The sequence below is a fragment of the Oryx dammah genome, unplaced genomic scaffold (assembly GCF_014754425.2).
Source record: "Oryx dammah isolate SB20612 unplaced genomic scaffold, SCBI_Odam_1.1 HiC_scaffold_25, whole genome shotgun sequence".
Lineage (NCBI taxonomy): Eukaryota > Metazoa > Chordata > Mammalia > Artiodactyla > Bovidae > Oryx > Oryx dammah.
Window position 1 is genome coordinate 60640332 of NW_024070209.1, and position 13527 is coordinate 60653858.

General features: G+C 34.1%; 1 protein-coding gene across 9 annotated transcripts in view; it reads left to right on the forward strand.

Annotated features, from left to right (window-relative positions):
• The window catches only part of EHBP1 (EH domain binding protein 1), a 344879-nt gene that overhangs the window by 294552 nt on the left and 36800 nt on the right, over nucleotides 1-13527 (forward strand). For all 9 annotated transcript variants that reach the window (XM_040224015.1, XM_040224017.1, XM_040224019.1 and 6 more), the window contains 4 exons: nucleotides 259-383; nucleotides 2755-2893; nucleotides 3054-3160; nucleotides 5786-5909. In XM_040224015.1, the coding sequence (XP_040079949.1) occupies nucleotides 259-383; nucleotides 2755-2893; nucleotides 3054-3160; nucleotides 5786-5909 (495 nt within the window). The remainder of the gene's footprint in view (nucleotides 1-258; nucleotides 384-2754; nucleotides 2894-3053; nucleotides 3161-5785; nucleotides 5910-13527) is intronic.

Below are 13527 nucleotides of genomic sequence, written 5' to 3' on the forward strand. Positions count from 1 at the left end.
CAATATCCCTAAAGACTACTTAGTTATACTATAGTTACAGTATAGTAATTATAGTTATATAGTATGTAATATTGTTTATAGTAGATATATAGATGCAGAGTTATGCATATGTTCGGTCTTATATGTTATTTCACAACTCTAATGTCCTTCTCTCTCTTTTTTAAAATATAGTAATATTTTTATGATGTCCTTTAAATTGATAGCTACACATCTAAATGTAGTTCACACAGTTATTCATAATATTTACATATTTAACAGAACAAGACACTAAGTTGGCAGACTTGAAGCTGAAGAAACTCCTGGACACTCAGCCACAGGTGGCAAATTCACTTTCCAGCACTGCTCAGAAAGCTGTTAATGAAAGTTCAGAGCAAGACATTAAGGTAAATCTTACTTAAAATATTTCACTTGGTATCTGTGTATTCAAATTTCCACTGGTACTTTATAATCCTAAAGTCAGTTTCTTACCAAATTCTTCACATTAAGATATAAGAATTTTTATTAAATAGCTGATAAATTGAATGTCAGTATGATAATCAGTATGCATATACAGTTTTTCAGAGAAACTACTACTTTAAGTTGATATGTAAGTAAAAGTAAAAGCTGTTCTTGACTTCTATATGCATCTGTATTTTGCTAATGAGAATATTGTTAAGAGAATTCTAGCATATTCTGTCATCTGCAGCCTCTGACCTGTTAAGATGGATTAATATCTGAAGATGGTATGTGATTGAATATAAATTTTGAAGATACTTGCATGTGCTTTGTGCCAGTATAAATCTTACCTTGTGTAAGATTTTAGCCAGAATGACACATTGTAAGATAATGATAATGATGATGATTTGTAGTATTTATATTATCCCCTCTCAAGCTGTCCCCCCTTTTCCTTGCACTGTATCATTAATATTTCTCTAGCTTTAGGGCACTTCTAGTCTTGTATAACTTTTCACCCACCTGCGGACTGTGGGGACTGCCCTGCTGACTGAAAGGATTTCCTTTCCCTGACACAGAGATGCTTTGAAGTCCCAAAACAATGACTTTCATTGCTTTTCCCTTATACTGTCGGTTTCTATAAATTGGTGATGAAAGTGTGTGGCAGCACCAGAGGACTTTTGGTCTCTATCTTTGAACAAAAGGAAGCCTGGATCAGGTCTGATTTTTGCGTTCAATTTAGCTTTCTGCACTGGATTTAATGCAGAATGAAGCTGGCCTAAGAATAATACAATGGATTGAAAAGGCTAACTGAATTAGTGGGTTTAGAGGAATACATTTGTAAAGTGGCAGAAGTCCCTAGTCATAAAAAGGTTTCTTAAGATGGGATTTGCTAGCTAATCACACTGATATTTTAGCATGTTGCCAGGCCTCAAAAAATTTAGCTGTGTTTGTTTATTTTGGTAAAGACTTGAGTTTTACACTATTGGGCAGTTATTATGATACAACAGTAGAACACACACTTTTCTTAAACAAATAAAAGCCATAATTGTTTCTATCCTAGCTACATAGGTAGTGTATTATAAGCATGATACTAATGTAAATATATAACTTCAAAAAATGAAACATATTTTCATTCTTAAGGTTTAATTATCTAAATAGATGCAGATGGTTTTGCTTTCCAAAAAGCCCTTAAATGTAGTTATTTTCAAACTTATTCCAACAAAAGGTGTGCTTTAAACAGCTTGTGTTTGTATGGATCTTTTTAGTTAAGATTTTTTAAAATGATGCTTATAAAGAACATATAGTCCATCTGTTCCCTTGAAGCTTTCAGCATTGATTTGGGGTTTTATTTTTTTTAATAAAATGCAGTTTACACGTTTATAAATGAGGCATTTTGTGTTTGTGGAAAAGGATAAACTGTTACCTTCCCTTGAGGATTCTGTATCCCAGGCCTCCTTGAGGCTAGAGAATAGGCCATTGGAGGACTCCCTCATTACTGATTGTCTCAATGCAGAGGAAGGGCAAAGTCTTGGTAGCTTTTGATAACCAGTTTCAGCATTCAGCAGGCTTAGCTATTAGTCATGCATCTTAGCCTTTCCCTATTTACTTTCAAAACACTTAATAAAAATAATAAAAGATTAGGTATAAAATGAAATATTTGTTTGGTACACAGCACCTCGGTATCTGCAGCTTCCACACACTGCAGTGGTTCAGTCTTCTGGGATATTTCTTGTTGATAGAACCATTTGAATTTGTTACCAGTATTAACATAGGAAGCTCTGGAAAAGATAATTGTAGTTTCCTTAGCTGTAAAGGGCTTACTTACAAATCTGGCTTTGGAAAGTTATAGCTGATGAAATGCAGTTCAGTTGGGTAGTATTATAATCCTACCTTTTAGCCTTCATCCAGCATTAGTGGTTTATCTCAATGGGCATAAAATTAGAAACTAGTTCTTGTCATACAAGTCTGTGGGACTGTACAAACCAATGGGGCAGAATAGTGAGGCTGTGGGGTGGGTCCTGGTAGACAGAGGTAATGTGGCATTTAAATGATACATATCATCAGAAGAAGACAGGGAGGTTTACAGTATCTAATGAATCAAAGTTATCAAGAATGATTCTCTGTTTAAACCCTGTCTCCCAAAGGTTTTGGTTACAGGCAACAGACCTTGCAGTTGCGCTATTTAAAACTGTTTACAATCCTTTTTTTTTTCAATATATTTCTAAATTGACATTATCTTAAATCAGTAAAAGTTGTTTACTAATGTGTAATCTCACATTTATAAGATCAGGACTCTCAACACATTTGTTTTACTTTTAGAATGGCACAGAGGATCTTAGGACTGAGCGATTACAAAAAGCAACAGAACGGTTTAGAAATCCTGTTGTGTTCAGCAAGGATGCTACAGTCAAAAAGACTCAACTTCAGTCTTTCAGTCAATATGTTGAGAATAGACCAGGTAAGATCACTTTTTTAGATGTTTTCCCATCTTAAAATTTAACAGTATTTGGCTGTGTGTGTGTGTGTGTGTATATATATGCTGATAATGTAAATCCACATTTTAATACACAACTATCAAGCTTTATAATAATTTTACATGTCTTTCCCTTTTTTTTAAGAGATGAAAAGGCAGAGATCAATACAGGAAGATACAAAGAAAGGAAATGAGGAGAAGGCAGCGATAACTGAAACTCAGAGGAAGCCATCAGAAGATGAAGTGCTTAATGTATATTAATTTTTTGTGTGGTTTCATGATTGCTGATAATTCCAAACTGTATGTGGAAATAGTGCCTTTATTTGTTAAAATGAGATGTTAGCTTTTTTAAGATGTCAATCTCCAGTGCATTCAAAGCAGAGTGAGAGGGGTGCACTGTTGAATTAGTCTGCAGTGTGGTGATAATTGTCAGATAAAAAAAAATGAATTTTTCAGAGTTCCACAGCCCCAGCTTCCTTGAGACATTTCCATCAGGGCACTTCCCATAAAGAGATTCCAGTATTGATCTACCAGGAGGATTTTAATTATTACAATAGCAGATACCGCAGAGCTGCAGTTAGAGGGAAAAGTCACATGAGACCTGCTAGAATTTCTCAGCCAACCCATTTTGTTGGCTTGGGTTAATGGGTGTTCAACCTTTCCATTATCCAGATCAGCCGTGAATTACTAGCTGAATGATGTTTGCATTAATATAATATATATGGTAATTTCTTCACTTAATTAACGGGGAGGTTCAGCTCAGTAGGGGTATGGGCTGATCATGTGTAAAATTGATTTGTGAGGGAAATATTTGATAGACCGCAGGGAGAAAGCTGCTTTTGATGGACAGCTGTGGGACAGAAGCAGGAAGAACAAGTTTTAACTTGAATTTTTGTCTGGAAGCATTGCTCTCTTTAATGGTGCTACTTTTTAAAATTATTATTATCTCCAGTTTGTGTAAATATTTTCGTTATTTTTACTGTTAAAATTGTTTTTGTTGGATTTTAAAACCCTTGCAAATGTACTGAGAGTTACAAACTATATTTTGGGGCTCTAAAAACTTCTCATTTTTAGGTTTTCATCCTAAAGTTATTTCACTAAAAGAATGTCTTAATACATAGAAGAGGTACCTCAGAAGAGGTACCTCGTATATCCTGATGAAATATTTAGTATAATTTATAAGTTATAGAATATTTGAGTATACTGTATACTCCCACTATTTAAATCTAGCTATAAACTCAATGACTATTTTTAACTGAACTGGTGAGTAGAAGCAGTGAAGTTTATATATTACTTATCACTTCTGTTTTCTTATATTTTTATTACTCTGGATGGGATTGAGAAAAGAAAAGTCCGTTTTGAAAATGCTCTAGTCTCTGGCAGATAGATACAAAAAGCATCAACCAAATTTTAAAGTTACTGTTAGCATTTATTCTGTTCTTATAATTTTTGCTTTATTTCATATTGAGGTGAGAGAATATCCACTTTGTATGAATCTTTAAAAAATACAGTGACTTATTTGATCAGTCTATCCTGAGACATGATTTATCAGTTTCATGATTTTTTAAAAATATTTCAGTTTTCAGTTTGTCAGCTGCCATAATCAGTTTAACAATAAACTGGTTTAAATTGAGTTCATATTTACTAGTTCCAAAGATAAATAAATTGTTCATGTGGTTAGACAGGTTTGTTGATTATGAGACTTCCAAAATATCCTCTAATTCTTGATTTAGTTTCTTAAGGAGTAACGAAAGATAATTCCTCGTGGCTTCTTAGAGATTAATATGCTCCTAGGTATGGAAGGGATTTGACAGAGGAAGGTTGCTCACATTTATTTCTCTGAATAAATGTAATAAGTGCTGATAGTAGTAGTGGCAGTGGTAAGAGTAATCACTTATGCAGTTCTTTAGTGTTTGTCAACTACTTAGGAAGCTTACCCCTAGAAATGTCACAAGATAAACATTCCAAAGGGAGCTGTAATTAATCAGTTTGGTACTATACCACAAATAACCCTGCCCCTAATGATTTAAATTTGTAATATGAAAATAAAAATTAAAGATTACTGGTACTTTATAATAGAACTGCTACTTCAAATAGAACTTCTAAAGATAATTTTTTTTTAACATGCATGGTTATAAAAAGTGAAATTTCAGATTAAAATCCAAATTTGGTTACATGGAAGATTAACCAAATCAATGTACTGGTAGCATTAGATCCAGTGTAGCGAGGTTTGAAACCACCTGTCAAGTTAGAATTCACAGCTACAATAATTAGTAATACATCCACACAATGACATGTTAAAGTACAGAAGCCAGCTGGAGGGGAAACTGGAGATATTAGAAACTTCTCTTCCATCATTTAAAAAAATATTTTTAAAAATATAGTCACTATGAAAAGAAACGTATCTTTTTAATTTTATATTTCTGTAAGAACAAATCTGATATTCTTCCAGATAAATTCTGTAAGAATCAATTCCTTAGCTAAACTCCATTTTTGTATATTATACTTTTGAATTAAGGATGTTATAATTGTTTTCACAGCCACTAAGGGGAAAATTATCTGTCTTTGTCCACGCTTAATAACTGACTCCACTCTAGGAGAAATTTTCCTAACTCAGTGTTTACTTTTTAAACCTGGGTGTTAAGTTATAAATATAATACTAAACAGCTGAGGTTTTCTCTATTTACAAAAGTTTTGCTATATATAATACATATGAAAATGTTTTGAATCACAGGGCGTCGATTTTTGGTACTAAGGGTGATAACTAAAGGCGTATTTGGTTCTCTAGGTAAGTGCTTTACTAAGTGTTTGTAGCAAGGAAAAAATGCAACTTACAAGTGATTTTTTTTTTTCCTTCCTGTTTGTTCTCGTTAACAGAAAGGGTTCAAAGACACCAGTCAGTATGTTGTAGGAGAATTGGCAGCACTAGAGAATGAGCAAAAGCAAATTGACACCCGTGCCGCGCTGGTGGAGAAGCGCCTTCGCTATCTCATGGACACAGGTACGGTGCCCAATTACACTGTAAACAGTTTTGGCAAATTGAGCGTTCACAAACTCTTATAGAGTTTTGGAAGTGTGAATCTTTGAAGCCTGAATGTTCAGCAGAACTGCCTTGAAAATAAAAAGGCTGCGATTTGCAGCCACCTCTCTGGGCCCTGGTGATAAGAGTGCCTTCATGGGAAGTGATAACTCGCCCTGATACCGTGTGAGCCAGCACTATTGAACAGTGTGCTCATCCATGCAGAGTTGGAATACACATCTGTGCCTCATTGATATGCCACTGCTTAAAAAAAAAGTAAGATCTTCACTGTTCTACTGATTCATTGGGAAAAAAAAGATTTGGCCAGCTAAAGCCATGTACTGCATGAAACAGAGCACTATGCATAGGGGACGGCTCCATGGACTAGATCACTGAAATTTGAGAATACTATCTGGTTACTGATGCTCTGCAATTTTTTTCAAGAGAACAGCTTTTTAAAAATCTGTAATACTTTGTGTCACAGTTGCATTTGAAAGGATTAAGGTATATAGAAGGTTTGTAAAAATGGTTTAGAGCAAGTTAGCTCCTAACCAGAGGATAGATTGGCATTTAATGCTGATTGTCAGTGGTGATTGAATAGGTCTAAGTGTGCAGTAAGCTACTGTGGTGGGGTTGGGGTGGTGGGGCGTTACTGTGTATGTATTTTTAAGAAGTACATATGCATATGTTTCTTTAAAATGCTGCTCCTACAAAGGGGTAAAAATGGGAAATAAATTGAAATCATTCATACCAAATTAAAAGTAAACTATGTTAAGTTAAAAAATGTCAAAATCTAAGTAGAAAATCTATTTCTCTAATTAATTGCTTTAATTTTATGTTAAATAGATTAGTAAATTACTAGTGGATTAGAATTGGAAAGCTTTCTTGAACTATTTCTTCTCTATCTGCCAAAGATGTATTTACAACTAATGAACTCCTTCAGAAATAATCACTTATATGGAACATTTGAAAATTGCCTACATTAGTGATATCAGAACACACTAGACTATGAAGAGGCCTTTGGTTTTGTATGACCGGATTGGTTTCAAACTGTGTTGTGTGAAGACTTTAGGGCTTTTTTCATAAAAGAGCATTGTGTCACAAGAGAAAAGACTAGAAATTCTGTTTCCTTTCCTTCTTTCATGCTTGGAACCTGATTTATTGAGGGTTCTAACCAGAACAGACTAATGTTCTCCTTCCATCCCACATATTACCAGTGAAGCTTTGTAGTGGCCCTCGTCCCAACTATAAATCATTTATTATCTGAAACACGTCATGGACTACAGACTGACTCTAGAATCTCTTCAGGGTTTTATATTCCATGCTACACAGGACAGAATCTGGTCTAGACTGAATCTGCTAGACTTGATTCCCCAGCTTGATAAGCTACAAGAATTCTCCTGGATCGTATCAAACCTCCTCCAGCTCAAATAATGGTCACCAAGATTTGCCTAAAGCCTAGTTAGCATCTGAATTAAAAGGTAAGGTGTTAGAAAGGGAAAGCATATATTTATCCTTTTCCTTTTGGAGGTTCCAATGCTTCCAACTTTTCATTTATTATAGAAGTTAGCACCTTTCTCTGATACGTTAGAGTTTTCATTTACTTTCTGAATCTCAGCCTTAGAATTGAGCAGAGCAGATAGTATCCATATTCTTCATTTACTTTCTGAATCTCAGCCTTAGAATTAAGCAGAGCAGATAGTAATCATATACTTTACATGATAAAACTGAGGCTCAGATAGGGGAAATGGCTCATATAAGACAGCTTAATTACTAATGGCTGACTTAGGGCCTGAACCCATTTTGAGGTTTTCTAGTTCTTGAGACAGTTCTCTTTCTCTCTCTCTCTTTTTTTTAATAGCAAAAAAATACTTCATTGGCTATTTCAGTTTTTATATACTTGTGGATACTGACTATATACAGTTTTTAATTGTATTGATTTGAAATTCACATATAAAATTTACCATTTTAAAATGTACAGTTCTGTAGCATCTAGTACATTCACAGTGTTGTGCAATCAACCACTATTTCCAGAGTTTTTCATCACCCTAAACAGAAACTGTGCTTATTAATTCCTCACTTCCTCCTCTCAGTCCCCTGGGACTCACTAATCTACTTTCTGTTTCTCTGAATTAGTTTTATTCTAGATATTTCATATAAGTGAAATCAAACTATGGTTATTCTTTTGTGTCTGACTTCTTTCAGTTACTATAATATTTTCAAGGTTCAACTATATTGTAATATACCACTACTTAATACCTTTTTGTGAAAGTGAAAGTCACTCAGACTATACAGTCCATGGAATTCTGCAGGTCAGAATAGTGGAGTGGGTAGCCTTTCCTTTCTCCAGGGGATCTTCCCAACCCAGGGATCGAACCCAGGTCTCCCGCATTGCAGGCAGATTCTTTACCAGCTGAGCCACAAGGGAAGCCCAAGAATACTGGAGTGGGTAGCCTAGCCCTTCTCCAGCGGATCTTCCTGACCCAGGAATTGAACTGGGGTCTCCTACATTACAGGCGATTCTTTACCAACTGAGCTATCAGGGAAGCCCTGTTCTTGTTGTGGTTAAGTAATATTCCATTTTATATATATGCCATATTTTGTATATTCATTCATCCATTGACGGACATTTGGGTTGTTTCCACCTTCTGGCTACGATGAACATGGTCTCAAATCATCTCTTTGAATCTCTTCAGTTTGGGGGGTTGGAATTACTGAGTCATATGGTAATTCTCTATTTTTTATTAAGAAACTGTACTCAGTTTTAAAAGGGCTATGAAGTTAATTTAGAAGTTGATTTGTGGAACTGAGGTTACATTTTCCGAAACAAGCACTGTTATAAGCATCTGCAGGCTAGACAAACCCACACAAATCTATTAATTTAAAATATAAATAAAATAATAATAATAATAGTTATTATTAGACCTGAGTCCTAGGTTCCTAAAGCTTAAGCAGCTCTGGGTTTTAAGCACCAACCCCTTTAACACTGAAGCTTTCTCATCTTGAGGAGGAGGAGAGTGGGGACTGGTTGGTGGCCCAGACTTCTGTGCATTTTTCCTTACTTGTTGGAAGAAGACTCTAGCAAAAAAGTAGCAAAGGATTGTAAGAGAGATCTCAGTCAGTACTACAACAAGAGGGGGAGATAGCAGGAATTAGAATGGCCATGACATGGGAAGGGCTGGAAAGATCCCAACATTCATTTAGGGGAGAGGCATCAATATTAGAGTCAACTCAGCTGTGGGGATTTATACGACTAGTTCCTTCTGAAATTGAGTAATCCTAAATCAGTGATAGTCTGAATATTAAATAACAATAGTATGTGAGAGATAGAGTGTGTGAGACTGTGTGTGTGTGTGTGTGTGTGTATTTCTGCCGTCCTATCTTAGGGTCTATAAAACCCTCATGCAAATGCTGGAGAATTTTTTTCCATAAGCAATGTTTTGTGGGTTTTGTTTTTATTTTTATTTTGTAGTTGTTGCAGAGGAGGAATTTTTAAATTTCTAGCACTTAAAGTTTATAACAGTTAGTTCCTTGGGAACGATAAAGCTTATTAGAAACATACATGTGTTCTAAGCTGATGTTTTATAAGTATAGGGCTAATGAATCTGAACCAGCAATATTGTTAGCTTTGCAAAAATGGAGTTTAAAATGGGAATGTTGATGAACCCTTTTACTAAAGTGCTACAGATAGTGTTACTCTAATAAATGGTTTTTCTTTCCCATTCCTAATCTGTTTTCATGTGATGGTTATCAAACTTTCTTACTGTAGGACAGTAGTGTTTTAAACTAATAATTTGGGGGTATTAAATGACAATATTTTATTTATATTTTGAGTGTAAAAATTAAATATCTTGAGGGGGAAATTGCAATGAAATTGCATCTTCTGGCTTTCTAACCTTTAAGCACTGAAAAGTGATCATGATTACATCCCTAAGTCCCTTGGCCAGAAATACTGATTCTGTAGCTTTTTGTAGACTAACCACTACAAAAATCTAGCAACTGACCATTTAAAAATATCAAATATACTCAGGGGAAAAAGAATGAAAAGAGATAACTTTTCTCTACATTCCTCAGAATGTTTCTTAACCTCAGCCTTTGAGGAATCAAATGTCATAAATATTAAAGCTTCTTTAAAGCAGGAAATTGGGCCCACAAAAACATAAAAATGAAAATTTTGACTTGTTACTAGGAACCCTTCTCACTGAGCCTTCAGAATTACTTGTTGTCTTTACCTAAAGATAACAATCATAGCCAGTATTTATTACATGCTTCTTATATATAAGTCTGGCTTTATGGAAAATGCTTGATGTATGTAACGTTAAGGACAAGGAGATAATGTGTGTAACACATTATCTCTCACAATGGCCCTATGGGATAGGTTCCATTTAATAGCTGGGACTACAAATAATCACATTTTTTAGGGAGGAAACTGAGGCTCAGAGAAGGTAGTAACTTGCTTTCAAATGGTAGTGCCAGGAGTCAAACCCAATCTGAGGACTCTGGAGCCCAACTTCGAGACACCACATGACATGGTCTCTGCTTCACATCTCATCTTAGAAGTTAACTTCCTATTTTCCTGGAGTCTTATTACTAATTCTCTGTACCCTTTTATCACCATTTCCTGATTTATAGTTAGCAATTCAGAAGAAACAGATCAGTATTCATTTAGCTTATGAAAAAAGTCACTTAACCAACTCATTTGGCCATTAGAGACCCAGCACACTCATATACCTCTTAAAATTATTTCTCTTCCCTGGTCATCACCATGTAATGTACATGAAAATCAGGCTATAAAACATCCTCATTTGCAATAACCAAAGAGATGAAAACAAGCTTCCGTTCAAAAGGAACATCTACCTCTTTGCTAATCTTTAGAAAGTTCTATACTTGAACATATTTAGACTTCAGAGAGTAGTTTTCAATCAGGCATCATCTGCTTATGAATACCTGAGGGTGGTGTTCTGAGGTGTGTTAAAAGTAAAAATAACTAAAACTTTAAGTGACTGACTTCTAAAATATTATAATTATTTTTATATTGGCAGCTTACAATCTATGACACTGGATATGTATTTACTTTCATATGTTAAAGCCTCTTAGTTTTACTCTTAAAAATGTGATCTAGATCTGTTTCAAATGAAATGTAATCTCAGCTATCTTTTTTTAAAAAAGGAATAGTTTATCAGTACTTTATAGAAAATTAGTGCTTCAGTGGCATGAATACTGGTTCAGTGTCATGTCTCTTGATTAGAGTCTAATAAATACTTGAAATTATTAGATTTCCAGAGGGTTTTATACTTCTGTTCCTGAAATACTGTATGTGATAATAAAAGATTTTCTCTGTGGATGGGGAAGAAAAACAGCATGCCCAGAAGGTGTGAAAAAGAAAAGGCATTTGTGTGATCAAGGTATAGAGTGATATAATTTCAACCTCAGTGATTTATTTTCCCTTCATAATGACCAACCTTAAATTATTACAAAGACAGAATTATTTTATTATGATAACAATGTACCTTCTATGTTACAAATAGTATATTCTATTAATAGATGGATTTTTGGATGCTGTGACTCATTAAGTGCAGATTTCAAAATATAGCTCAAGTATTAAAAATCTTCCTTAGGGTCTTGTAACTATCTCATCCTATATGTATCTCTTTCGGGTTCTTTTATCTGTATTTTCTCATTTCTACCCTAAGAAAAGCTTGCATTCTAACCTTTACTGCAATTATATATTTGGTCTACATTTTAAAAATATTTTTAATGATTAGACATAAACTTCTAAGTTCAGTTAGATATAAATTTAGTTATTAAATAGGCACTATTCACTATCCGAGCTCTGTAGATATCAGATAATGAGCATGTTTATGGTGCTATATAAGGATTAATTAAATAACAAAAACTCTATTGACCACCAATGGTAAATGTAATTGAATTAGCAGAGCAGTAAACTAAGTGTATACAAAATAAATATAGACAAGAGAATATGGAAAAGCATCTGTAATGTTTTAGATTAATAGGCATGCAGAATTCTTCACATTTTTTTTATTACGTTGTCCCTAGATGAATTCAAAGTAATTGGGGTGGTTAATTTTATTTACACAGAGCCGTTCACAGCGCATTAAATAATAGAGATAATTGAACAAGAATTGTCAAGTGTGTACTGATATCAGACATATTACAGAAGGGAATGTGCATAAAACTTCATTTCTATGCAGCCATTGTTTATGGTAATTAAGTACACAGATTTATCCCTTGGTTGCCTTCCAAGCTTATGGCAACTGCTATTGTTGTGCTCCATTAATATGTAATCAGGAAATAGTTTAATTTTCTAATCTGCAGTTTGAGAATTCACTTTCTAACAACTCTTAATTACTGCATTGCCCTAATGATGCTCATGGTTATGAAAATTGAACCAATAAACTCAGTGGAAGAAGCCAGAGGGGATTATAATTCCAGAGGTGGTGCTTACTTAATAAACTTGTTATGCCTTCACCAGAGGGAGCTCAGTGTCCTTCAAAAGCATTTAATATTTTAGAATTTGCATCTCCACTGTGTAAGGAGTTAAAATATTTAGGAGGAGGTATTATTCTAAAATCTGTTAGTGAAAAATGAGATAATATTATATTGGTGCCTTTAAAGCATTTTAGTCTTAAAATTAATTATTTAGGGAATAGCTCATGAAAGATGTACCTTTTTCAAATTCACTTTCTGGTATTTACTTTCCTAACTACCTTAATGCATAAAAGATATATGAGAGCTGTCTATGAAGTATTTGAGTTGCTTTTTGTTTTGACTGATTATTCTACTTTTGACTCTATACATTAACTCCTCTTTTTCTCTCTTCTCTTTCTACTTCTTCCCAACTGACTAGATTTTAATGGCTCACAGAAATTTTGTTAGTCTTATTTTCTGAGAAAAAAGATCTCATGGAGGTACAATTTCTTTTCACCATATCTTAAAGAAAAGAAGGACATATCATATATTATCAAGATAAGATATAATATGTAGGAAAGACTTCTTCCCTCTCATGATCTTTTTTCCCACAATGTGGTCTCCCAAAACCAAGTAAGAGTGGTTGGTAACAGCACAGATTCTACTAAACATTTACCTATCAAGAACATTAAAATAATTTTTTTTGTTGACAAGAAAGAAGTAATTACTTTAACAGCTTCCAGCACAGACTGGCTTTCATTCTGTAATGATAGAGAATAACTTTAGTAAGATATGAGAATTTGTGGATTTTTAATAGTTTGTGTTATTTTCAACCTAATAAAATTTATGTTATAAAATTAATGAAATTTTTTTTAGAATTAGGCTCCAATTCTTTATTTTCTTATATTTTCCATTTTCTTGACATCTATTATAATTTTATGATACATGGGTTAGAAGTCCCACTGATACTACTTCTGAAATTATAGATACGCTATACTAACTATAGATTCTCAAACTTCAGTATGCATTAGGTTCTCAGCATCTCCTTCTCCCATCAGCACATTCTGAGTTGGCACATGGGAGCTAGGATCTGAGAATCTGCATTTTTATATTGTCTCCAATTCTAAAGCGGATGGTCCATAGATTTCTCCTTTGAGTATGCTACTTTAAG